Source organism: Sylvia atricapilla, chromosome 5 (genome assembly GCF_009819655.1).
Source record: "Sylvia atricapilla isolate bSylAtr1 chromosome 5, bSylAtr1.pri, whole genome shotgun sequence".
In the NCBI taxonomy this organism is placed as follows: domain Eukaryota; kingdom Metazoa; phylum Chordata; class Aves; order Passeriformes; family Sylviidae; genus Sylvia; species Sylvia atricapilla.
In genome coordinates, this window is record NC_089144.1 from 983,355 (window position 1) to 1,008,697 (window position 25,343).

The 25,343-nt window shown below is 41.7% G+C and overlaps 1 protein-coding gene across 4 annotated transcripts in view; it reads left to right on the top strand.

The window, feature by feature from the left end:
• The window catches only part of CPED1 (cadherin like and PC-esterase domain containing 1), a 155,357-nt gene that overhangs the window by 13,697 nt on the left and 116,317 nt on the right, over positions 1-25,343 (top strand). For all 4 annotated transcript variants that reach the window (XM_066318562.1, XM_066318561.1, XM_066318564.1 and 1 more), the window contains one exon: positions 4,742-4,928. In XM_066318562.1, the coding sequence (XP_066174659.1) occupies positions 4,742-4,928 (187 nt within the window). The remainder of the gene's footprint in view (positions 1-4,741; positions 4,929-25,343) is intronic.

The window sequence follows — 25,343 nt, forward strand, 5'->3', positions numbered from 1 at the left end:
TCCTGGGGACTGAGCCCTGTCCTGGGGCTGAGCCCTGTCCCTGGGGACTGAGCCCTGTCCTGGGGACTGAGCCCTGTCCCTGTGACTGAGCCCTGTCCTGGGGACTGAGCCCTGTCCTGGGACTGAGCCCTGTCCCTGGGGACTGAGCCCTGTCCCTGTGACTGAGCCCTGTCCTGGGGACTGAGCCCTGTCCCTGGGGACTGAGCCCTGTCACTGTGACTGAGCCCTGTCCTGGGACTGAGCCCTGTCCTGGGACTGAGCCCTGTCCCTGGGACTGAGCCCTGTCCATAGGGACTGAGCCCTGTCCTGGGACTGAGCAATGTCCTGGGGACTGAGCCCTGTCCTGGGGACTGAGCCCTGTCCCTGTGACTGAGCCCTGTCCATAGGGACTGAGCCCTGTCCCTGGGACTGAGCCCTGTCCTGTGACTGAGCCCTGTCCCTGGGGACTGAGCCCTGTCCATAGGGACTGAGCCCTGTCCTGGGACTGAGCCCTGTCCATAGGGACTGAGCCCTGTCCTGGGACTGAGCAATGTCCTGGGGACTGAGCCCTGTCCCTGTCACTGAGCCCTGTCCTGGGGACTGAGCCCTGTCCTGGGACTGAGCCCTGTCCCTGTCACTGAGCCCTGTCCTGTGACTGAGCCCTGTCCTGGGACTGAGCCCTGTCCCTGGGACTGAGCCCTGTCCCTGTGACTGAGCCCTGTCCTGGGACTGAGCCCTGTCCATAGGGACTGAGCCCTGTCCTGTGACTGAGCCCTGTCCCTGGGACTGAGCTCTGTCCCTGTGACTGAGCCCTGTCCTGGGACTGAGCCCTGTCCAGGAACTGAGCCCCGTGGGGCCGCTCGGGGCCATTTCCTTTGTGTTTTGTGGAAATGACCGCGGTCACTGCCACTGCCTGAACTTTTTTTTTTTTTTTTTTTTTTTGTCCCTCCTATGGTGCTGTCAGTGATCTGTTGAATGCTCGTCGCTGCCCAAGCGCTGTACACACTGCAGCCCTTCCCGGAGCCCTGAGGAAGATGTGTCCCCCATGACGGCGCTCGCTGAGGCGCCATCTCCGGGCACACCCCGCTGCGGGCGGCCTGAGCCCGGCCACGGCCCGGGGCTGGCGGCTCCTGTCCCCTGTGCCCAGGGCCCCGAGGGCACCGCGGCCAGGCCTGTGACAGCACATGTGGGGGAGCCCTGGGGTGCTGGGCCTGGGGTGATGGCTCTGGGGTGCTGGCCATGGGGTGCCGGCCATGGGGTGCTGGCTATGGGGTGCCGGCCCTGGGGTGCCGGCCATGGGGTGCCAGCCCTGGGGTACGGCCCTGGGGTGCCGGCCCTGGGGTGCTGGCCATGGGGTGCCGGCCATGGGGTGATGGCCATGGGGTACCGGCCCTGGGGTACCGCCCTCAGGGGAACGGGGTCATTGCTTGGGGCTTGAGGCAGGACCTCCCAATGTCTAAAGCAAAATCCTTCCGAGGTGACCCTGCAGGAGGCTTTGTGTGAAAGAAGGTGTGTTTTCGTGGCGTACCACAAGTGTGGTAACTCTTGGTGAGGATGGGCCCGGCCAAGGCAGGAGCCTCGCCCAGGCGGCGGGCAGAAGCCGTAATGGCCAGCAAAAAGCGGCCAGGAACAGAGCCGTGTCCTGGGCTGCAGCCCCCGTCCTCCTCACACGTCCCCGGCTCACCCTGCTGCGCTGGGCCCTGCAGCGCACGGCCGATGGAAAATGGATTTCCTTGCAAAATAACGCAGGAGGTGTCTCTGTGTTCTGGGCTTCTCCCGCGGCCCAAGAGAAATGGAAAGCAGGAATATTTGGCTGGAATGCCTGGAAGAGCCGGGAGAGAGAGCCCAGGGCTGGGACAAGGGCCAGCTTTGGGAGCAGGAAGGGAGGAAAGGAACCCAAGGGCTGCCAGCAGCTGCCAAGAGAGCAGGAGACAGGAGATAAGAGGGGAGGATGGAGGGGCAAAGGCAGAAGGGACAACAGTGACGGTGCTGTGGTGGGCAAGGGCCGCCTGAGACTAACACTGTGTTTGCCACCTGATGAATGTGTTTTTTAAAATTCTGGGATGTCAGGAACGCTGTCAAACAGGTGACCTAACGCAGTTCCTATGACTTCACCCTGCGGTATGCGTGCTTACTCCGGCCAGCAAGTGATCAGCCTTTACTTACTGAATATCTCAGCTTCTAATCTAGTTTTGGGTTGCACATTTAGCAGATGTGGAAGACTCTGATAGTGTTGTATTGAGATTTTTTTTCAGGGTCCCTTCATCAGTAATGCTACTGCTCTGGAGCAAAAGACCATTTGGTGTTAGAAGCTGAGGGCTCTGAAATTATTGACTTTACTGCTCCAGAAAAGCTTACACTTCAGCCAAGCACCATGTAAAACTGCAGCCCATACTCCGGGAAGACACTGCTGAGAAGAGTGACTTTAGCCCTAGATCCCAGGCCTGTAAACAACTGGACACATCTTGAGTGAACTTTGTTTGTATCAAAGTGTCTGTCTCTTTTCAATCTGCTCTACTCTGCAAAAAATGGTGGTGACTTGTTTGTGTAGTGCTTCCTATCTCCAGTGATAAGCTTACTAAAATTAGGAGTTATGGAATAACTTAGTTTTTAAACTGCTGGCAGCTGTCAGGTTGAAATTCACAAACTTGCAAAGAACTAATTTCATGTCCTGAATTTAATCCCTGCTGGTGTATTTCAATCCTAAAGACAAATATCTTTCACCAAAATAAAATATTGGTTTTTAATGATGTTTTTATGGCAAAAGAACAGCTAGACTGTTGCAGATATTAGTGTCCTAATTCCCAAATGGAGCATCCTATTTTTATGATTTTACTCAGGTTTGAACAGCAAGGGGTTTTTGTGGGGGTTTTTTTGTTTGGTTGGGGTTTTTTTGAGGGGAAGGGGATGAGGGCATGGTGGTGGCTACCAGGGTGGCTTCTGTGAGAAACTGCCAGAAGCTTCCCCCATGTCCCACAGAGTCGATGCCAGCCAGCTCCAAGGCTGTCCTCTGGCCAAGGCTGAGCCCATCAGTGATGGTGGTAGCACCTCTTATAAATTTAAACAAATTGAAAAAGGGAGAAAAAGTGACTGCAACTGCAACCAGAGAGAGGAGCAACTGTGCAGACACCTGGCCAGTGAAGAAAGAGGAGGAGGAGGTGTTTCAGGCACCAGGGCAGAGGGTTGCCTGCAGAATGTGATGAGCACTGTGGTGGGGCAGGCTGTCCCCTGCAGTGCACCAAGGTCCACGGTGGGGTTGAGATCCACCAGCGGGCCACTGCTGGAGCAGTCTGTTCCTGAAGGTCTGAGCCACGTGGAACAGACCCACACTGGAACAGTTTGAGGAATTGCAGCCTGCAGGAAGAACTCATGTTGGAGAAGTTCCTGAAGGACTGTCTCCAGTGGGAGGAACCCCACACTGAAGCAGGGGAAGAGTGTGAGGAAGAAGGAGCAGCAGAGGCAATGTGTGATGAACTGGCCAAGCCCCAGCCCCAGCCTCCCTTCCCCACTGAGGGAGAGATAGTTTGGGGGGGATGTTGAACCTGGGAAGAAGCAAGGGGCAGGGGGAGAGTGGGAGAAAGGTGTGTTGAGTTTTGGTTCTGTTTCTGATTATCTCACTGTAATTCCATTTATTATCAAACAAATTAGTTTCCCCAAGCTGCGTGTGTTTTGCCTGTGACAGTAATCAATAAATGATCTCTCTCTATTCTGATCTCTACCTATAATACTTTCAATGTATTATTCTCTCTGTCCAGTTGGAAAGGGGAGTGGAAAGGGTGGCTTTGGGTGGGCACCTGGCTTCCAGACAGGGTTATCCCACCATATTTATTTAAGACATAAAATACCCTTCTTACCCAAATATCTGATGGCAATGGTCCAGTGATTTGCCCTTTTCCAAAATGAATGTTATGTTTGCACTGTGACTGTGTGTTTGAGGCGTCTCTTTTTCAATTTTTTTCTTTCAAGAAGCTCGTACCCCAGGGTAGCTATAGAGGAAGGGTTCCTCTAGATGCCCTTGTCCATGGGCACTGTATGGGAGGGCAGTAAGAGGTAGATAATTCAGGCATTCCTCAGGATTCATTGGAGGCGTCAGATCTCTTTCCACTTGCTCTTATGTACAAGTCTCCCTGCCAGTCCTCCTGTGGGCTAGATCCTGTTGGACTAATGAGGCAATAAAGGACTGACAAGGTTACATTGAACTTTCTACAGCACAGTAATCTCCAGTTCTGTTTAGAATTCCTGAGTATGATTTTACCCCTGTTCTCTTCTTACTTTTCTTAATAATGCTGCATAGCACAACTCAGATGCCTGCACTTACCATCTGCCTAAAACCCACATTCCTTGGAGCAGTTCACATGGGACCTGCCAAGGCCTCTCTGCTTAGGTGACTGCAGCCACAGTCCAAGTCAGATAGCAATTGCTGTTACCAGCTCACCAGAGCAGCCCAAATTTCAGGAAAAGTTGTTTCCACAAAGGGAAGAACATGGTTTAAAAGTCCTTGTGTGCTAACCAGAGCTTTCAAACCTCTGTCAAACCTTTGTAGTATCAGTTCAAAATGAAGAGAGAAAAAACGGAGAAGCAGACAAAATGGAATTTGTGGTCTGAAGTCCATGATATAAAGAGAATTCTTAATTATACTAGAACTATTTTCACTGTTGTCATAGTAAATGACTACCTTCTTTTTGTGAAAAACAACTGTATTTTGTGCTGTTGAGGAATGTCCTATCCTACAACCGCTGTCTCTGTGCTGTGTTTGCTGTAGGTGGATGCCTCCATTCTCCAGTCCTTTGGAAGCCACACGAGAAGAGCAGTTCTCTGTGCCCCTCCTGCTCACTGTGGAACTGACTGTCAGCTCTGGCAGCGCATCCTGGCAAAACATGGATTTACAGTCACAGTCCTGGAGAGCAGGGCACTGCTGGAACATCTGAGGCATGAGGGCCCTTACCACAGTAAGAATAATTAGAATTAGTTGATTTGTTAATTACTAAGGGTGATCACTGAATGTGGAATTTGATCCGGCATTCTTCCACAAACATAAAGCATATAAACTCTGATAAAAGTAAGGGTAGAAGCCAAATTCTAGCCCTTCTCAGCTGTGTGGATAATTTCCCACAGTTAGATGATCCTTCCATTAGCTATATCCTTCTGTGAAAAAATGCAGCAGAGTAGTTCATCATAGTCTTTACAACTAAATCAGATCAGTTTGGTTCCTGATGGCATCTCATACCAACTTCATCAATGTAACTGAGGGATTTTCAATAGAATGTTTTATAACAAAACACATACCTGCTACATTTGTTTCCTCATAATTTTCTCTCCTAGAGAAAACTTGTATGTGTGAAGGTTTTTCTTCCTCTAGTAATGTTTTGATTGTTCTGTAAACTTGTTTAAGAACACAATACAGAACAAGTACATTTTGCCAAATCTGGGATAGATTACTGTTGCTTCTCATTTTCTCTTGAAATTTGATCCACACTTCAAGCAGAGCACTGAAGAATCCCGATCCCCTGCACAAGGGACTGTAGCTTTATTGTGTGGAGTTACACTGCTGGATGGAGAATCTTGGGCACCAGTTAGATATGTGATGACCATGTTTGAGTGTTCTTGGACACCTCAGAGGTATGAACTAAAACTGTCAGGCCAATTCGGTCTTGGAAATCAATTCAGGAAATGGAAGGCTTTGAAAAAAATACACAGGCTACTATTTTGTCAGAAGAACAACGGTGTAGTTAGATATTTCTCATGCTAATGGGAGTACTCTTTGCATCTTTCAGGCTTGCAATACACTTCTGGAGCTACCAGAGAGCTCAGGTTTGCTTTGAGTCTTAACCAAACCAGTTCATTTCATAGATGAAAACTACAATTAATTAGCATGCTTCGATTGCTCAAAATTCCATCACTAATTTCAAGTTTCTTTAAGAAACTTTCTTGAAAATGAAGTACATCTGGTTTTCTTTGGCAGGCTGTACCAAGTAGTCAACTGTCTTCATCTCACTTTTACTTTAATCTAGTTTTTTAGCGACCTTTTGGCCACTCCTTGCCTTGAGTACTTCCCATCTCAGAGTGATAAGACACACCATGTCTGCAGGCTTTGCTAATGTCAGATGGCCTGCAGAGAAAAGTTGGCATCTCTGGGCACCATGTGCACCATCTCTGTGAACTGCTTTTGTTTCAAATGGCCAAGAAAGTGGGTATGCCAAATTCACTTTCAATTTATTTTAAAAAAAAGAAAGAAAAAGACAGTACTAGTCATTTTCCTACAGCACTGAGTTCAGATTGGAGTTCTCCTGCATGGTTTTTACACTCCAAATACTGCCTCTGCAGAAATGAGCTTAGCTGTGGATATTTATACTTTACAGGCTAGAATCAGTACTTCCTGTAGTATTTTTCCAGTAATAATAAAAAAAATCAATAAAAAGGTCAGGTATTTTCCAGGAACATCTTACAGCTTCCAGCAGATGTCAGATTATGTAAAAAAGTCAAGCGCTTGCCAACTTAAGGCAAAGAGTAAGACTCTACTAATTCCATTTCATGGCAGCATAAATCTGCCTTTAACTATTTTCTGAGTGCCTAGCTTTAAGGTTATGTTTTAAAAACAAGAAGTAAGTAATAGAGCATGTCTGCATACCAACCCAATGATCTTTACTTACAGCTAGGCAAATTACATTCTGAGTTGATTTTCTTACCCAGTAGATGATGAGGTTTACTCTTCTGGATGAGATAGTGCTCCTTATTTTGGAGAAGGACATTTTGAGCTTTGGCATAATATTTTTCTAATAGGAGTGTTAAAAGTTCTTAAAGATAAGCTCTTTAGGCCTCAATTAAAATATATAGATAATGAACTGAGAAACACAAAGTATGAGTGCTGTGAAAAATCTATAAAAAAGTAATTTCTGGTATCATTAGTATTACTTGGTATCATTTAGCAGCTCTATCAGGTGCTTTTATCTGTGTGCAGTCTTTCTTACTTGTGCATCTTGCAGAGTTCACTCTGAATTTGAAAGGATTTTTTTGTTTTGAATGGCTGAGAGCCAAGACTCTAGCTGGAGTCATATATGGAAAAAAATTCACCACAAAACATTCCTAACTTTGTTTTTTGTGCTGGCCTGCTAAGAATTTTGGGACCAGTTCTGCTGCTGTTTGAAACCCAGATGTGAAAGCTCTGCACACTGATCTTCCAAGAAAGATCCTCAACACCTGGGCTGCAGCACTCTGTTCAGTTCATTGCTGTCAGAGTGAAACATCAGGGGAATAGTTTTCTTCAGTGGAAATTTTTCACTTCTTACAAACCAACCAAAACCATTCTGAGTTTTGGTAACTGGAAAACAGTTGGCTAAAAAAGAAAAATATAGTTTTTTTGTTGGGTTTTTTTTTTTTTTTCTTTAATCATGGCAAAGAGGCTGCGGTCTATGGGTTTACTATGAAAAATCCATACAGATGTGTTCTTCAGTAAAACATAAATTATTCAAACCCCTAATTTTTCACTGAAAAATAGCTGTGTCAGTAAATTCTCAAGCAGCGCTGCTTGAATAAAAAGTAGTTGTGCTTTCACCATTCCTTAGCAATTAAACCCACATGGAGGGGAAAATCCATGGAGGGGAAAATCCATGGGCTGATGATACCTGTGCCTGCTCTGAGCTCTTTGAGACTTCCTTTTTCAGCAGCCCTAAATGAACCAGTTTGCTGTAAGTTTAACATATCTCTTAGTCTGTTGCTGGGATGGAGATAGAGAAGTGGAACTGTGTTAGAACTGTGTTAGTTGCAAATGATGGAGTAGTCAGATTTTGCGGAGAGCTGGGATTGCCACTTTGGGAAATCTGTTTTAACATGGTCAGTATGTCCAGTAAATAACTGTGGTAAATCCATTTTGAAGTAAGCAGTTGGAAAGAAGATGCTGATGAGCAAACAGCTCATCATAACAGCTGATAAGAAAGGTGTCAGGTTGTACTGGCCAGCACACCTACAAATGGCACGTTTGTTTGGTTTGCCAGGGAGTGTGAGTGGCCTTCCTTCCCTCCTTCCTTCCTTCCTTCCTTCCTTCCTTCCTTCCTTCCTTCCTTCCTTCCTTCCTTCCTTCCTTCCTTCCTTCCTTCCTTCCTTCCTTCCTTCCTTCCTTCCTTCCTTCCTTCCTTCCTTCCTTCCTTCCTTCCTTCCTTCCTTCCTTCCTTCCTTCCTTCCTTCCTTCCTTCCTTCCTTCCTTCCTTCCTTCCTTCCTTCCTTCCCTCCTTCCTTCCCTCCTTCCTTCCTTCCTTCCTTCCTTCCTTCCTTCCTTCCTTCCTTCCTTCCTTCCTTCCTTCCTTCCTTCCTTCCTTCCTTCCTTCCTTCCTTCCTTCCCTCCTTCCCCTTTATTTATAAAATATGAAAATCTGCCTCTCCTCTGGAACAAGTTATGCCTCTGCCATAGACTTGGAGGCGTTGAAATTGGTGTCACAATCTGGTGGAAAAGAATAAAAAGGATCAGAAGGAAGACTGAGAAAGCCCTACACTTTCAGGCTTTCTCAGGTGAGATTTGCCAGACTGAGCTGTACAAGCTTCCTTGCCTCAGCCCAGGACAGAGCTGTGTTGTTCTACCAGAGATGAGTGGGCTTTAGAGCCCCCTTAGATCATCCCAGAGTGACAAATACCAGAGAAGAATTTGCCAAATACTTCCAAGTGTTTTCTGCCTTCTTCCCTGTTCTTCCATTCTGAGAAGCTCTTACCTCTGTTACCTCAATAAAGATTTCTGTGGCCCTGTGTGACTCTGTGCCACCCTGCCAACATTTTCACTTTTTTTAAAATGAAGGTTTTATCTCAGAAATTTGTTTCACGAATAGGCATTGCCCTCCAAAAATAATGTGCCCTAGTTACTGCCTCTTGCCTGAATCTTTACCTGAATTCCATGCTTTGCCCAGATGACATCTCCAAAGATAAATAAACTACTTATATCTTTCCTTATGGAGCCATCAGTTTTTCTGTCCTTTGCTGGATGTGCCAGCCTCATTAGTCTTTGGTGACCTCCCTTAACAGGCATTTCCTTCATTTCTCAATTCTTCACCTTTACTAATAGTTTAGCAAAGCTGAGTGAACTTCAGGCTCCAAGAAATGTGTGCAGCTGTATATTACAAATCTGGCCAATTTTAATTCACTCTGCAATAACATGCAGAATTCTGTCATTGCCACTAGCTCTTGGAATGGAAAAGATTGTGCTCCATGGTAGCCCATCACCTTGGCCATGGAAAAAAGCACGTGTATTCAGGCTCCTGACAAACTGAGTGCAGCGTAATGCTATATGCTCCCTGCTGCCTCAGAGTGTTAGTAGTCTGGTGGAAGCTTTTGCAATTGCAATGAGGGACTTTAAAAAAAGAATCATAAACCATTTTCATAGTATTGCTTTTACATTATCATTTCCTATTTTTAGAATGCTGCAGTTAAGTATTTAAACTTGAGTATTGCCTCTTTGCAGTTTGAGTGACATCCACTGAAGATTAAATTTTAGCCATGCCATTAGAAATATCACTGCAGTACAGATATTGATTTGGGTTGGGATTTTTTGGAGTGATTCATTGTTCCATTAGATAAGTATTGAACCTACCTTGGCTTTGTTCAATATTTAGCTTTTCTGTCAATCTCCGTGGAAATCAATACCATTTTCCTGTCCTATTCATTTTCCTGACATTGTTAAGTAGGGATCATATACTACATAGATACTTAAATTTACATATATTGCAAAGAATATTGGATCTGAAGTTATTTCCTCTTTTCTAACATTACCAATATACACTGATTTCTGTTCTGTTTTCTGCCATTTGAAGCACATGCTGTGTTTAAATACTCGGCTGTGTAAACAGCCCTGGTTCCAGCAACTGACTCTGAGGATGATCTGGCTTTTTGCAGATGTGGGAGTAGTGCTTGGGTGGAGCTGCACCAGGAGCAGGAAGGGATGATTGAGACAGCAGACCCATGGGAGCAAATCTGAGCCAATCTTGGCCTTTCTCTTTATGTGCTTGGATCAAGAGATGTGTCTGGTATTTAAAGGGGCACTACTTATGTACTGCAGCAAGGAGGAAATACCCTCTCACTGATAAAGCCACTGGAATATATTCAGGAATAACTCATTTGGGTGTAAAATGGTGGCTTGAGAATTGTGTTATTATGGAAGATAAGGCCTCTGCTGCCCCCCTCTTGGCTCTCTGTAGAGGGTTCTGTTGCTTTTTTGTACCCAGTGGTGGTCACTCCCTGTGAAACTGGTGCTTGGGGAGTGTCAGGGAACATGAAGCTGCAGGAGCAAGCACAGGAGTTCACAGATGTGGAGTGATCCTAGCTGCAAAGTTTTCTGTCTCTCTACATATTGCCTGACTGAAGAAGCAGCTGGGAACAGATGAAAGAAAATTCTCATTTGATTTTCTCCAAAAGCAATTTTCCAAGCCAGTCTTTGTCAATTTTTCATTTTGGTTTGTTGAGTATCCTTTGGAAAAATCACTTTTTAAAGAAAATTTACATTTTTTATGGAAGAAAATTACTCAGTTCACTTTGCTTCAACAGTTGGAGTTACAAGGCCAGAAAACGTTGTCACATCAGTTAATGATGGAGCAAACCAGGATAGAAACTGTGAGTCACTGTCAGAATTAGGATGAAATGCATGCTCTTTGCTATATATCTTTGTGTTATTTCTTTAGCACATTGTATCACATCTCACTGTTATCCTCACTGCTCATACTTTTTCACCAGAGGCTAAATAGGAAAATGATCAGCTTAATTGCTGACATCTGGCCAGCAGCAAGGTAGGGAGTAGCTGAAGTTCTCTTTGGTAAGTGCAGCCAGTAACAGTTTCCTCAGAGCTGCTAATTAGTCTGGAGAACAAACTACAGCTATAGGACTCCGAGGCCCCCAGGGCCATGGCTGGTCACTGTCAGACATCCCTTTTTCATTTTCCAGGACATACCATATCAACAAAATGAGTGAAAATGAGAGAAGGTGGTAGAGACAGGAGGACACAGTCATGGTCTTTCTTCAGTGACTGCAAGGGCTGGTAGGTTTGGGAAAACAGCTGTGCTTGTTAACACAAAGTGTTAATAAATTCTGCTGCCAAGGCAAAAAGAACAATCTGTTCATCGTGCATGTAGTAATCAGGGCATGAAGTACTACAACAAAGTTGTTATTAGGAAATCTGCTTTGGGAGTAAAGCTAGTGAAGTAATCAGATGGATTCCCTGGAGCTGTGGAGCATTCAGTCTTAGATGTCTTGAAATATTAGGTAAAGAGGTTTTATTGGGTGTAGTGAGTCTCCAGGTGGGGTAACAAGATGGTCTCACAGACTTCTTGGAGTACATGACCAGCCTTGATAAAATCTGGCAGACAAAAAACTGAAGAGGGAAAATGGTGATTTCTCCAGAAGATGGAGAGATTTCAGGTATGAATCAGCTGTGGTGACTCAGGGCTTGGGGGAACAAACAATATGTAGCTTACAGCATCTTCTTCAAATTCAAAATACTCTCAAACCCCACCAAATTCATGAGAATATATTCCTGACAGGAGTGGGGAAAAGGGAAGGGAGCAAAAATCAGTCATGCTTAGATAACAACCAGCTGAACTTTGAGAAAGTAGAAAGCAAATAGTGAAATAGGGATGTTTTTCATGGGATGACATGTAAAATAAGCTTTAAGAGAACTGAATTTTCTCCCTTAGTGGATGGTTTTATATGGAGTTAGAAATATATCAACAAGAGTAGAAAATATTAGTTTTAACTGCTTTTTTTTTTTTTTAATTTTTCAGAATAAAGTTAGGAGGAGCCCCTACTTGATGTTTGTTTCAACCTCAGACAAGTTTCCATGAAATCCAACTAACTTTAGCAAACAATTATAAAGACTAAAGGCCCCAAGGAAAATTTCTTGTGTGTTCTGTAAACATCTGGTTGCCATTTTCAATTACAAGGACCAACCCACTGAAGGAAGCAGTTTAGGGTTTTTTTCAGCAGAAATGGGACACTGGGGTTTTTGTTCTTTTTCATAGTGGAGAGTAAAGGAAATGTCCGGAATAGAGAGGTCACGAGATGCTCAGCTTTTATAAATACAAAAGTCTCTGAGAAAATTAAAGTAAATTGAAATCAGGTTCTGAAAGTGTAAACAGCCCTGTGGAGGTAAGGTTAAATAAGCAGGACTGGAGATCCTAGCATGCCAGCAAAAGCACAAGATCATTCTGTCATAAGTAAGTAATTTAAAATACTGTGTAAAATAGTAATGGTGAAGCTAGCCACAGAAATATTTTGTGGGTTACCATACAAATGCATGTGTATTTTCAAACCTAGCAGTTGTGACTTCTCTTCCCAAAATCCTTTTGGTTAACTGTTGGTACAAATATATAACCAACAGTATACAGAACTGCTTGGTTTCCTAATGCAAAATACATGTCATGTGAGTCCTGAGCTAAGTTTTGACAAATAAAGCACAGGGTTTAGAAACACTTCTTTGTATGTTGTTAAACAAGGAGCTTCCTAGACAAGCTAAATACGTAGCAATGTGATCCTCAGAGCATACTGAGTTACAAACATGTACCAGATTTAATCTGCTTCCAGAGCATGGAAGTGCATTTCGTTTGGGGAAGGAAATGCATGCCAGAAACATACGTTATCTTGATCACTTTTTAGTTTTGCTTTTAGCAAATCGTCTCCTGCTACATACATCAGTGGTTTCAGTACAAGACATAAGTTTCTGACACACACAAATGAATTCTGCTCTCTAATGTGATGCTGTGGTTTTGTGTTCGAAAATCTAAATGCATCATATATTTTTCTGAACAATATATATTCTTCTTCCTAATTACTAGCAGAACATGTTCCTGCTTTGCAGAAGAACACACAAACGATTTCTTTGTATTACTAAAATAAACCCTCTGTGAGATTGAACTGAATCCTCTGTTTCAAATGCTCTCTTTTCATTTAGAAAGTGAAATTCTTTATTTGTTTATAACAAAAGTATTAAGACATTAAGCACTGCCAGGTAAAACCAAAATACAGCACTTAGTCCTAAATGTACCAAACATATCTTTCTCTGAATGTTCTGTTTAGGACTTTAAACAGAACATACAGTCCAGTGGAGAGTGGTATTTAAGGGGCTGACTTAGAGATTACAATAATTAAAATGATACACAGTGATTACACAGTGAGCTAAAATTAAAACTTTACTGGAATAAAATAGGTCATGCTAACAGAATCCAAAAAACACCAGTGTCCAGGAAGATCCACACTTCGGCCGAAAGAAAGCAGCAATGTGCATGGCCACTGAAATTAAATAAATGCAAGGGATTTAGGCATCAGTATACTCACTTTTTATGTGCTAGTAACATGCAGATCCTGTAAAAGAGTTTGAGGCAATGTTTATAACTGTACATGTCAGATAAGAATGTACAACTGCTCTTCAAAGTCTTTTTAAAATGCTTCTCTTTAAGAAATGAGTCCTGCCTGTGATAGGGCTCGAGCAAAGACTGTGGTTTATCAATCTATATGTGTGTTCCTAAATGTCAGATAATTGTTTGCTAATGTAGGTGCTGGGAGAGTGTGGTCAGTGTAGCCAGAAGGCTGTCACCATCCTGCCAGAGCCCTCTGGAAAGGATTGTTGGTTAGGAGTGCTCACTGATTTGCCTGCTGGAAGCTGTGGACCCTTTTTGATGCACTCCCTGGCTCTGAGCCCTGGTCAGCTGTGAGAAGTGTGCTGCTGCCTTTCATCACTGTGCTCCCATTTTAGGTAGTGGCATTATATACCACTGCAACAAAAGCTTTTTTATTTTTTTCCCCCTATTTTTTTTTTTTGTTTGTCTTTTTTTCCTTTGGCTGCCATGACTTTTATTGGTTCGGGCAGCAAACAGCTTATCCATTGTGTAGGCTTCATTGTAATTTGCAGCCAGCCCACGCCATTCCTAGGTTCAGATTCCAACTTTCTCCAGCTGCATCCACTTTCAGCTGACAGCTCTTTTTAATGCTGCATCCCAAAGCCACCCCAGACATCAAAAGTGCAGTCGCCACCCACGGTTTAGAACGTGCTTCTGAAAATTTCACACGACATATTGTTGTTACGCTGGCTTATCTTACATCAAAAGGGAACCTTTTCTTCATGAGGGCAATGATTATTCTATCCTCCTGATGTTCATTGTGCTGCCTCAGACTTGATTTTTCAATGTAATATTGAATATTATTTACTCAGCCCCTGAGGTTGGCCATTTGGAGGTAATCCTAGTTTTAACAGATGTCAAAGAGAATAGAGGCTGCTCTGACACACTCAGAAATTGAAACTATTCCTCAGTTTCAAATTAGGCATGAGAATCTTCAGATTTTTGGAAAAAATTATTTCATACAGAAAATTATTATTAAAAGTGACACCCTCCCTTTGATTAAGAAGGAAAAACCCCACATATAATGAATTTCTATAATTTTTAGCAGGCATGCTTCCTTACGAAACAATGCCCATTTTTCACAAAAAATACTGAAGAAAAGCAAAATACTGAAGGGATTTGGATTAACAAGTAACAATTGAATAGGATTTGAGCAACTTTAACTGGTAGAAGGATTAAAAAATATAATCTTAACATATTTCCTTAATGGGACCTCATATAAATAAAATAAAATCAGTCTTAATCTGATAGAGGCAAGCACAGAGGAGCTGAGAGGTAAGCATTTTGGAAAGTTTGAATCAAACTGTTTAAGTCATAAAGTGTTTCTATAACAAGATTATTATTGTAATGACTTTGTTTCTGGCATTTGTTGTAATGCTTTCAAAAATAAATATTTAGCTATTAAAAGGATTTTCAGTTTTAATTTATAGCAGCTACTAAAAGTGTATATATAGAGAGCTTACAGAATGTTCTGTGTTTTGTAAATGCAAGAGGAATCTGGTAGAACCACAGTTACTTTAGATCTGCTAGAATAGAGCTCAGTTGATCTGTTTATTGAAGAAGGACTTTTGGTGTAAAATGGAGAAGTAAAACAAGATGATTTTTTTGTTTATTGGAAAGAAAACCAGTTCACTACATTTTTTTTTTAAATAGGTAAAATAGAAAACCTATCAGCATAGCAAAGTGCTGTTCAATAGGCTGATAAAAGAAGAACAAGATCCAGCTGTTTTGGAGCAAATCAAGAAGCATTTGCCTGTATAAATGGGAATTAGGCATTTAAATATTTTTTCCCATTTGGCTCCAGCAAGTGTATAAAAAAAACTCTCTCACTTCGGGTTTCACAGCCACAGAGAGGCCAAGTATGAGTGGAGCCTGTCTAGAAATCATTCTTCAACAAAAAATAATTGAGGTAATTTTCTATTAAGATGAGGCTGAAGTCAAGGGCTTTAAATACATGGAGTTTGACATGTTAGCCCTATTTTCCTGAGGAATGTAGTGTTAGGGTTTAAAAAAAGCTCTGAGGCTAGAAAAGAAAAGAAATACTCAGGGAAGTACTAGCTCAGAATGGAACTGTAAAGTAGTTAGGTTGCCTTTTTCACAACAGGATGATATGTGAAGGAGGAGAAAGCATCAGGTTTTCTTCTTCCTTTACCCAGCTCCATGGCACATGTGATTTACACCCCAGATGTTACAGTACACGTTTTTTTACCAATCTGACAATGTGAGGATATCTGTTGGCCGTCAAAAATGAGGCCTGATATTGGCAATTGAGAGATGGGGACACTAGGAGTTCTGATCAGAAGATAAATTTATTGAGCTTCCAAGGCATTTATATAGGTTTTTCTTGTATGGCACTTGTATAGGGTTCTATTTTTGATAACAATTCTCATTGGTTATACATTCTTTATGACATCAGTTACTCGGTAATCATTACAAAGTTAAGTTTCATAACATGTTTCTTGGTCACTTCTACCGCAGGGAGCCTTTATCTGTGTCTGTCTGCCATGGTTTCTGCTTGATCAGGTCTAAAATACCAGGCTCCTTTATTAGTTCTGTTATACTCTCTGTTTCCATCCCCATAGTCTGACCCTACATTTCTTTAAAATGTTTGCAGAGATAATTTTAAAGTCTTTAGAGTCATGTTTTATGGGTGCTCTACCTGGCAGTCCAGATGTCTGTCATGGATTTCCACTACCCCATGGCACAACCAGGTGAGTAGAAGTGAAAGGCAGCATAGAGTGATACACAGAGAACAGTGTCTGGGAATTACAGCTAGAAACCCTGACATTAGGCATGACTTATTTATTGCATCATTGTCCTCTGTAGTTTTGTCTAACTCATAAATGAAATGGGTCAATTCCTTCGTTCTAAGGACAAGTGATGTGGTATGGCTCATGTCCATGTGTCTAAACTCTTTTCCCTGACTGAGGGTGGCCTGCTTTGTGCTGAGTTTTAGGAACTGTCACTGGCTTAGGCAGTCTCCTGGGGCATTGCATGGCCACCCAGGGAGAAGAAAACAAATAGAGTAGATGATTGCAGGCCAGTGGTTGAGCTTGTGTCCTGACACTGTTTATAGTAGCCATTGCCTTTATTCCCAAGCTTCTTTTTTTCAGTATTGTTTCATGTATCCTGGTATTACGGAATCTGGCACATTAATAAGGATTGGTATAGGTGCCTGAGTGCTCTAATTGCAGTGATCAAGGTCTGTGATTTGGATCTTAAAATATGGGGGTTTGTTTCTTGCATATCTGATCAAACATCGTTGTTTTAACTTTGTAATTGGTGGCCTTATTCATTGTAATTAGAGTGAGACAGGACATTAAGACAAATAAGCACATTTACTCCTTAGCTGCTTATCCTGAGGCTGCTATATACCCATAGAAGGGAAGAGGCTATTTTCTCAGCTCTAGCTCAGTTTCTGCCTTTTAAAGTCAATGATGAATTCTCATTAGTGCCATCATTCAGAGGGCTTCTCAGCTCAGGTACCTGGTGTTCTGTTGCAAAGGGTGGGAGCGGTAGAAATGCTGGGGTGAAATGCAGGATGGAAAGTAATCACAAGCTGGCAGTTTGGTTTCCTTGGGCAGAACTACTCCTCCCCAGGAACTACTTTCAAATCGAATCTTCTTTGCAGCCAGCAGCTCTTTCTGTTTGGTGCATGTGCCTTTCTAGAAGCCTGGACTTCTCCTTATAAAAGTAGCAGGAGCTGCAGGCTTTGCAATGGTCTAGTGGGGAAGGTGCCTCAGTACCACTTGTTCTTGTTGTGTACACACTCATCCAAGTTAGGATGTGCTTCCACAAGGTGCTTTGGGGCTCCTGTTCACTCATCATGTCCAACACTGTGGTGGAGTCTCCCCAGGGACATCTTGGGGGTACCAGGGCAGGGGCTTGTGTCTCTTTGATAGGGTCACTGGCATTACCCACCCAGCATTGTGCCTCTGTGCTCCTTTGTCTGTGTTCATTCTCATGAGAGAGAAGAGTATTTTGTGGGCAGATCCCCTTCCTGTGATATCCCTGGAAGCAGCTGAAGCAGGGTGCAATTTGCATTCTCCAACCTGCTGCAGTTCCTCTGGGCTGCGTTGTGCAGCCTGGTCCCTGCATGGCTCAGCTTCTTCCCACATGCACATTCTCTCCTTCCAGTTTTCACCTGGTTCTTCATGCCAATCTACTCTCAGTAGCATGTCTCTAATATTTCTCAATCTGGCTTTTTTATCAGGCAGTTTCCTTTACCTCACAGAGGGTAAGAAAACACCTACACAGATGGATTTATCTGAGCTTTGGTGGATCTGTGACATCTGTGTTTAACTAGGTACCAAGAATTTCCATCCCACTGAAGGTTAGGTCTAAGTCCCACAGTGTGTAGGGGAGAAATATATATAGCAGCTTTGGCTGTTGTAGCTTATTTTGTGTATTAAATACAAATAAAGTAAGAATTCCAGCATTTGGGAGCAGTTTGGGTTGCAAGTTATTTTAGCTTGCATACAAGAAGATGATACCGTGTTGGATTATTAGGCACTTTTGGTTTCACTGAGGCTTGCTGGGCAGAAAATACCCATGTGTGGAGAACATACCAGAGTAATCTGAATATTCATCCAAAGCATGGTGTGTAAGTACAGAAGTGGAATAACAGGCTTGAGTGTTTGAATTGCCCCAGTGTGTTTTTCACTGGGTCAGAACTGCATATTTTCCTTTTATTTGCTATTGAACTCTATTACAGCTCAGAAAGTATTTTGACAGCATATTTTCATGCCTTGATTTGACAGGTTATGCCATGATAAAACCTAGAGGTTGTTAGAGTTGCAGTCATAGTACAACTCAGTGGAGAATAGTTCTTATCCTGACAATCTTTCCTGGATACACTGAGAACCATCTAATGCACCTGCCTTACAATACTGCAGTATTCCTCTCCCCATGTTAGACTAATACAATTTTTGAATACACTTTTATTTCCAGTATTATGCCCGTTGTTTGGGTGCACGGAAAAATATATGGATGTAGTTTAATAATACTGGAATTTAATTTTCTTTTTTCCTACCTTTTGTTGTCTTACTGGCAGTTATCTGCAAATTGAAAACCCAGCTTTAAAACATTTGCTACAGGTCTGAAAATTCTTTTTTGGTTGTCTGTTATAGAATGGTAATTTATTGATTTAAGAAGGGATTGTTAATCTGTTGGATGACTAAGTCAAGCATTACCTCTGTTTTTATGAGAGACACTGCAAACAACTTCAAATGCCTATTTCACTTCCCAAATTCTGAACTCAAATGGAGTTGTGCATTAATTCTTGCAAAGGGCAATGTTTTGTGCTAAGCTGTTCGGGGACAGATGAACTGTCCTTGGAATTGAACTGGTTCCATTTGGTTCACAGCAGCCTCTCCTCTACAAAGAATGCTTTCCTTGGCACTTCACATCCTCTCAGGGAGTAGTTGAGCCAAAAAAAAAAAATAATCCTGATCGTCCTCAAGGGGAGTGAGTAGTGACTGTCCTCAGGATTCCTTCAGCCTTTCCCTGGCAGCTACAGAGCAACTGCACAAAGTATTTTGTGAATGAATTGACTGTGTCCAACCAGCTCAGCCTCGGTAGGGTAGGGTATTTTTTTACACTTAAAATACTGCACTGCAATTAATGTGACAATATTTTAGCCGAATTTGTCCAGATGTGCTAGTGGTTATGTTATGGCAGAGTACAGTCAGTCTGAACCCACTCTGAAACAGTGAAAGATTTCCATATGGACAGGTGAATAGCTGCTTTCCAAAATAGTTGAGAATATATCAGAAACCTCACCATTTTGTGCTGTCACTCATGTGGAGTGATCATTTCTTCATTGTTGTTGTAGTGAGTCCACATTGGTAAGAGCTCGTGACCATCAAGGGCTGCACCAAAACAGAAATTAAAATTCTTCCAATGACTACTGTTTTAAGGAGAAAATTCCTGAATTCCTGAGACATTCCTTTAGAGAAAATCTTACAGATGAAACAGTGAAATCAAAAACTTGCAAGAGGACATGTCATTAGCAGAGAGAAACTGTTCAGTTCAACAAGCAGCATTCTGATATTTGCACAACAAGGCAGCCAAACTGCTGTAGCCAGAAATAGGCTTCAAAGGATATTTTCCCCTGGAGTGCCATCCATGAAGCTCACATCTTCAGAGGTGTAGAATTCCCATGTCCCCAGACCCCATCACACAGCCTGCCTGATGCTGATGGGCATAAAATTCAGCCTGGAATCCAGAAGCAGTCAGAGAGCCAGAAATTCTGTCTTTCAGACATCTGTTAGTTCTTCCACTTTAAACTCCTGGCTAACAAACTCTTGGCTCTTATAAACTGACTACATGGCAGGGCTGAAGCCCAGCATATTCCTCTGTCCCAGTTAAAGTAGGATTTGTGCACAAACAGCTACTTTCATAGATACATGCTTCCTCACCCAACTTGGTACAATCTGTGCTCTCTCCATTACCATACAGGAGCAGAGGAGCTTGACTTTTTTTTCCCCCTTGTATATTAAGAGGACTCATGACTCACAAAGCCAAAATTTACATTCATCTAAAACATTTTTTTTACAGATCAGGATTACAACATGCTATAGATATAACTGAATACAGGTGAAGGCATCAATATGTAAACAATAACTTTTCCTGAAAATCTTGTCTTTACATCCATGCAGCTTAGAGGTGCCTAAAAATATATTTCAAGTAGAGCTGACATGAGTGTCTCTTAAAAAAGGGATCCTGTACGAATCTCAGGATCTCCCTTAGCAGGGGTTCTCTACCAAGTAAGGTGTTCCAGTACTTGATGCATCTGTTTAGAAACTGTTCTGTATGCAAATTAAAATGCTTACTCCTGTCTCCAGTGATTAAAGAGACAGCTGATTTTGGATGGATAAAAATTTATTCTGCGATGCTGTGGTTTAACCCCAGCCATCAGCAAAGCACCACCCAGCTGCTGGTGGGATGAGGGAGAGAATCAGAGGGGTAAAAGTGAGAAAACTCATGAATTGAGATAAAGACAGGTTAATGCAGAATGCCAAACGTGTGTCTGCAAGCAAAGCAAAACAAGGAGTTAATTCACCAGTTCCCCTGGTGTTCAGCCATCCCAGGGCAGGAGCTCAGAATGGATGGAACCAGACCATTAGCTGGGCAGACAAATGCCATCACTGTGGATGTGCATTTCTGCCCCTCACTGCCTTCTTCCCAACGAGGTTTTGTTGTTGAGCACAGCATCACATGGAATGGAGTGTCCTTTTGGGCAGCTGGGGTCAGGCCGTGTCCCCTTCCAGGTCATGCCCATCCCAGCCTCCCTGCTGCAGGTCACAGGGAGACACCAACAAGACACTGACACTCAGAAACAGTTAAAGCAGTGGTGTGTTGTAAACCAAATCAAAAAGACATCCCTGTGAGAGTTGGTAGACTAAGGATTGACTCCATCCAAGTCAGCCCATGTAGGAGGTCTTCCAAAATCTCCTTTTTCTAACCCTCTACTAAAACCATGTTTTCCAAATCTGAGGAGCAGTGTTACTGGAAAGGTATGACCACCACAAAATGAAGCAGAAGGATTAACCCTTGATCACTGTTACCACTGGAACCCTCATAAACAGGCTGTTTGCAGTTCTTAATGTCTGCAGGGCGATTATTTAGAATTCCGTGGGGAATTGTCATGGAATAAATTAAAATTGAAATTTTAAAGGGGTGCATTCAACACTTTCAGCATCAATAAATACTTGCCAGCAGCTGAAAAGTGTTTATATTTGGTTTGTTGGGTGGTTTTTTTTGCAACAGTATTGTATTGTTAGTTCATATGCAGTTTATAAATTTGGTCCTTCTCTGCAGTAATGCTCTATGGCAAATTGTACCTCTCCATTTGATTTCTTCTTATGAACTATGGCACTTTTAACTTTTTTTGAATTTCCTTGGGTTGAATTTGGATAGATTATCAGAATTATTTTGAATTCTAAACATGCTTTGCGAAGTCCTTATGCTTCTTTTCAACTTGGTGTCACTTGCTATTTATAAATGCACTTATTATTCCATCATTCAATTTGTTACCAAAAAAAGCTGATCAGACCTGGATGTACAGTGGAGTATCTTTTGAAGTTCTGCTCCAAAAAAATCCGCTTTGATGTGGATAACTGTGCAATCACCTCAAAGGTGTGTTATGTGGGAGCAATGTCTAAAGACTTACTAAAGTCAGATTGTTTCATTGCTAATATTTGCTTTGTTCACTAAATCAGTTACTCTGATTTCTGTTTACTGGATCAGTTACTCTGTCACAAGAAAGGAGACTACTTTTATGTAATATGTTCTTGACAAACAAATGCTGGCTGTTTCTTATTGTCTTCTTTTTCCTCTAGTGCTCATGAATTGATCACTTCCAAGGTAGTGGTGTGAGCAAATGCAAAATTGCAAATTGACTTGAGATTAAAATAAAAATAAATCTAAGTTTTTTTTTTGTTGTTTTGTTTTTTTTTTTTTTTTTTTTTTTTAAATTGTAAGAATGAATGAAATACAGGAAGATAAACATGAAAGATGAAAATTTTATTTGATTTTCAAGGTTCTTTCCTTTCAAAATTCAGGAAGGATACCTTGATACTGCAAAATGAAATTTCAACCTGTGGTAATGAAATGAAACTTAGTCATTTGATTAAATTAAATAAAATACGCCTAAGAGATTAAAAATTCCAGAGGTGTGGGAACCTAACAGTTTTCCTGCAAAATTTAGCCTTCAATATCATAACTCATGGGGAGAAGGTGATTATTTCAAGGACTGGAATAAAATCACTTTACTTTAGAAATCACCTTCAGGAATTCTTGAAGTTTATCTAGAAACTTGAAACTCCATTAAATCCATCACTTCTCATTTGGTTTCTGTTAACTTTGGTCTATTATATCAGAATACAGAAACTCTCTGCAGAATGTTATTACAGAAAAAGTTGAATGCTCTTATTGGTGTCTGCATTGCTATTTCCTCTGCTGCTAAAAAACATGTTTGCTTTTCTCCCTAGACTATTATCTTTTAAATTATTTTTCCACATTAGCTATTTTAATTATTTCAAATGAAAAATCAGCGCCAAAGCCAATGAAAACAGTGCTATCTCATTGAAAACTAGAATTTGTACATCACATCAAATTTCAGCTGAAAGTTATTGCTCTCTGAATTGAATAGCATGTTCTCTGACTCAGAATAAAAGGTGATCACATCAGATTTCAATCAAATCATGCTGTGCTACTATTAATTGAAGTAGAAACTTGGGTTGATATTCTTGCATAAACATGAGATACACTTTGCAGGGACAAACACTTTTTGAGATGGGGCTGGATGACAAAGAGCTACAGGAGAGGAGAAGTAAAAGACAGGAGAATAAAAGCATCATGCTGCCAGCATATATCAACTCAAAGCTCACTTTGCCTGCATAGTTAGAGATAATTCTGCAGATGAGTATTCCTTGTGTATGCAAGGCCTTAATTAACAGGCTGAACCAAACTATCTTGATTTGAAACGACATTCAGAGAGCAGAGGAACATGCAATCACATATTCTCATCTTGTTGCCACTCTTTTGCTTGTCCAACTGCAAAATGATGCAAAGAGTAGAGAGTATCTCCACGAGGTGTGATTTCATTCTGTCCAACTAATCTATGGCTCCTGTGTGCTGAGCTCCACTGCTTTGCTGAATAAAGCAAACAGGATTTCCAGAACTAGAGACAAAGTTCATTCTGTGGGAAAAGCTGCATGCAAATTGCTAGTAATGAAATTGTTCAGATATGAAGCATTCTTTTTCACCTCCTCCCTCAAATGTCCTGTAAAACCTGCTTTTGGTTTGAAGTCTGGGGGAAACCAGCAAAACAATATGTGCATTGAAAATGGAATATTATGGATGCTATTAAAGCTTTTTCATTTAAGTCTCTAGAAGCATTTTGAAACGTGAGGTCTTCCATGCAGATGATGTTTATTGTTACTGTCACTTTTTGTTCTTTTATTGGAGAATGCTTTAGCTCACAGGTATCTTGCTTTACTGTAAAAATAAATTCTGTGAAAGGCATCTTTGGTCCTTTGCATGGCCTGTGTGATGTTGGAATACTAATAACAGCACTTTTTTCCTGAGATAGAATTTTTTTCGGAGATGGAGCTATTATTATCTGCTCTATTATCTCATGTTATTAAATATGCAGAAAGCAGACAGACTGTTGGTTTCCTGATCATAGATGTTCGTTTTCCACAAAAAGTTAAGCTCTGGAAGGAGTAACATGGACAAATTTGAGGCAAAATGGATTCCTAGAGGAGCCTGTTCTAGGACTAAAGAGCTGTTGTAACACATGACTCTTTTGGTTTTGTTTTCCAAGAAGGTTTTTTTTTCAGGTATAGTTTATGAGGAATATATCAATACATTTAAATAGAAGTCACACTACTCTGTCAGCCTGAGAGACAGCACTAGGTGTACTCTGTTTTTCTAATAGGAAATCTCCTGACTTCTATAAATAGACATGTTTCAGTTCTGATTGTTCTGTACTGAAATAACTGGCTAGAGGTTTAATTACCCTGAATAGAAAACACAAGTAATGGCAGGCATTCAAGTTCTCCTGAACTGTTCGACTTCCTGGGCACTGGCTCAGGAGCACACCAGATCCGAGGGTACATTTCCCTTTTCTTCTCTTAGGTACATTCATATCGATCACTCTGATGTACCCTGAAGGCAGATACACAGTGCAGCAAATCCTCTGGAGTCAGGGATCAAATTCTTCCCGGGGCAGGATGTGTCACAATAAACAGGGGAAGGAAATGAACCGCTGCTGAGAAATGGAGTTCCCTCCAGCTCCCTTTCCATTTGCACACAACTAGGCATTGTGATTTATTTGTAATTAGAATGATTTATTCAAAGGTGCTTACTAGTCAGAGGCATAACAACTTGCTTATCTGATAATTACATAGTTGGTGAGGTCATTGTGTAGGTTGTTAGCGCTGCCAAACTTTTGCACTAAAATGAGGTATTTGCTTGTACATCTCTTTAATGCTTCGTTTGTTTGCTATCTGTGACATTTTTATCTACCTGCAGGGCTCTTTTTTTTGTTGTTTCTTTCCCAAAGAAGCGTGTAGTGAATCTGTCTTGCCTAAATTTCATATACCCTAATTACTTTTATACCATAATACTGGTTCTCATAATGTGAAATTGAACAACTTGTTACAGTAATAAATGCAGTGTAACTGAAAATTGATCTCTTCAGCTTTGTCACACTGCTTATAAACATAAAAAAGTGATAGTTACTTTCATAGTCCTGGATCCATTCTACACTATCAGTTCATTACTGTACTTAACATAAATGGAGTGTTAAATCTCCTAAAGTGGTATCTTTACCCTGCTTGACATTTGTAATCATGATTGGGATAGGAAAAAAAACACATTCTGGAGAAAGAAAGAAAGGAAATAAATAAAATAAATACCTCTGTGGGCCATTGCTGGGACCAAATTAAGGGAGTAATCTAATAAAATTAAGAAGGTATCAGAGATGAATAGCACAAAATGGAATAAAATATGCATAATCTTACCAGCCTTGGGGAAAAGAACCAACCAGTCCCTGCAGCAATTCTGCAGGGAGCTTTGAGACTTGGTTCTGTGCCCTTGGATGCTGTATTGCTTCTCTGACTGCCCTTTCTGCTTGTAAGTTCATTATTGCTGATTGCCTTCCTGTCAATGAAATAATTTACCCTTTATTGAACATATTCAAGGTGTTCTCAGTAGATGTAATAATTCTGTTGTGAGCTGCCACCATCTCTGACTGGTCCAGATAGCAAAGGCTGTGCACAGAGGAAAATAAATGACCACGTGAGGAAGCTGACCAAGGTTATTTGAAGCATTTCTACGCCACATCACCTGCTGAGATATGAGCAAGTTCAAGACCTATTTGTATCTTCAGGTCAGCTTTGGCCCAGGAAGGAAGCATCACATTAGCTGGGAAGCTAGCAATCTAATTCCCACTTTACACCAGTTCTCAATCTGGCAGTCTGGTGTGTAATATTT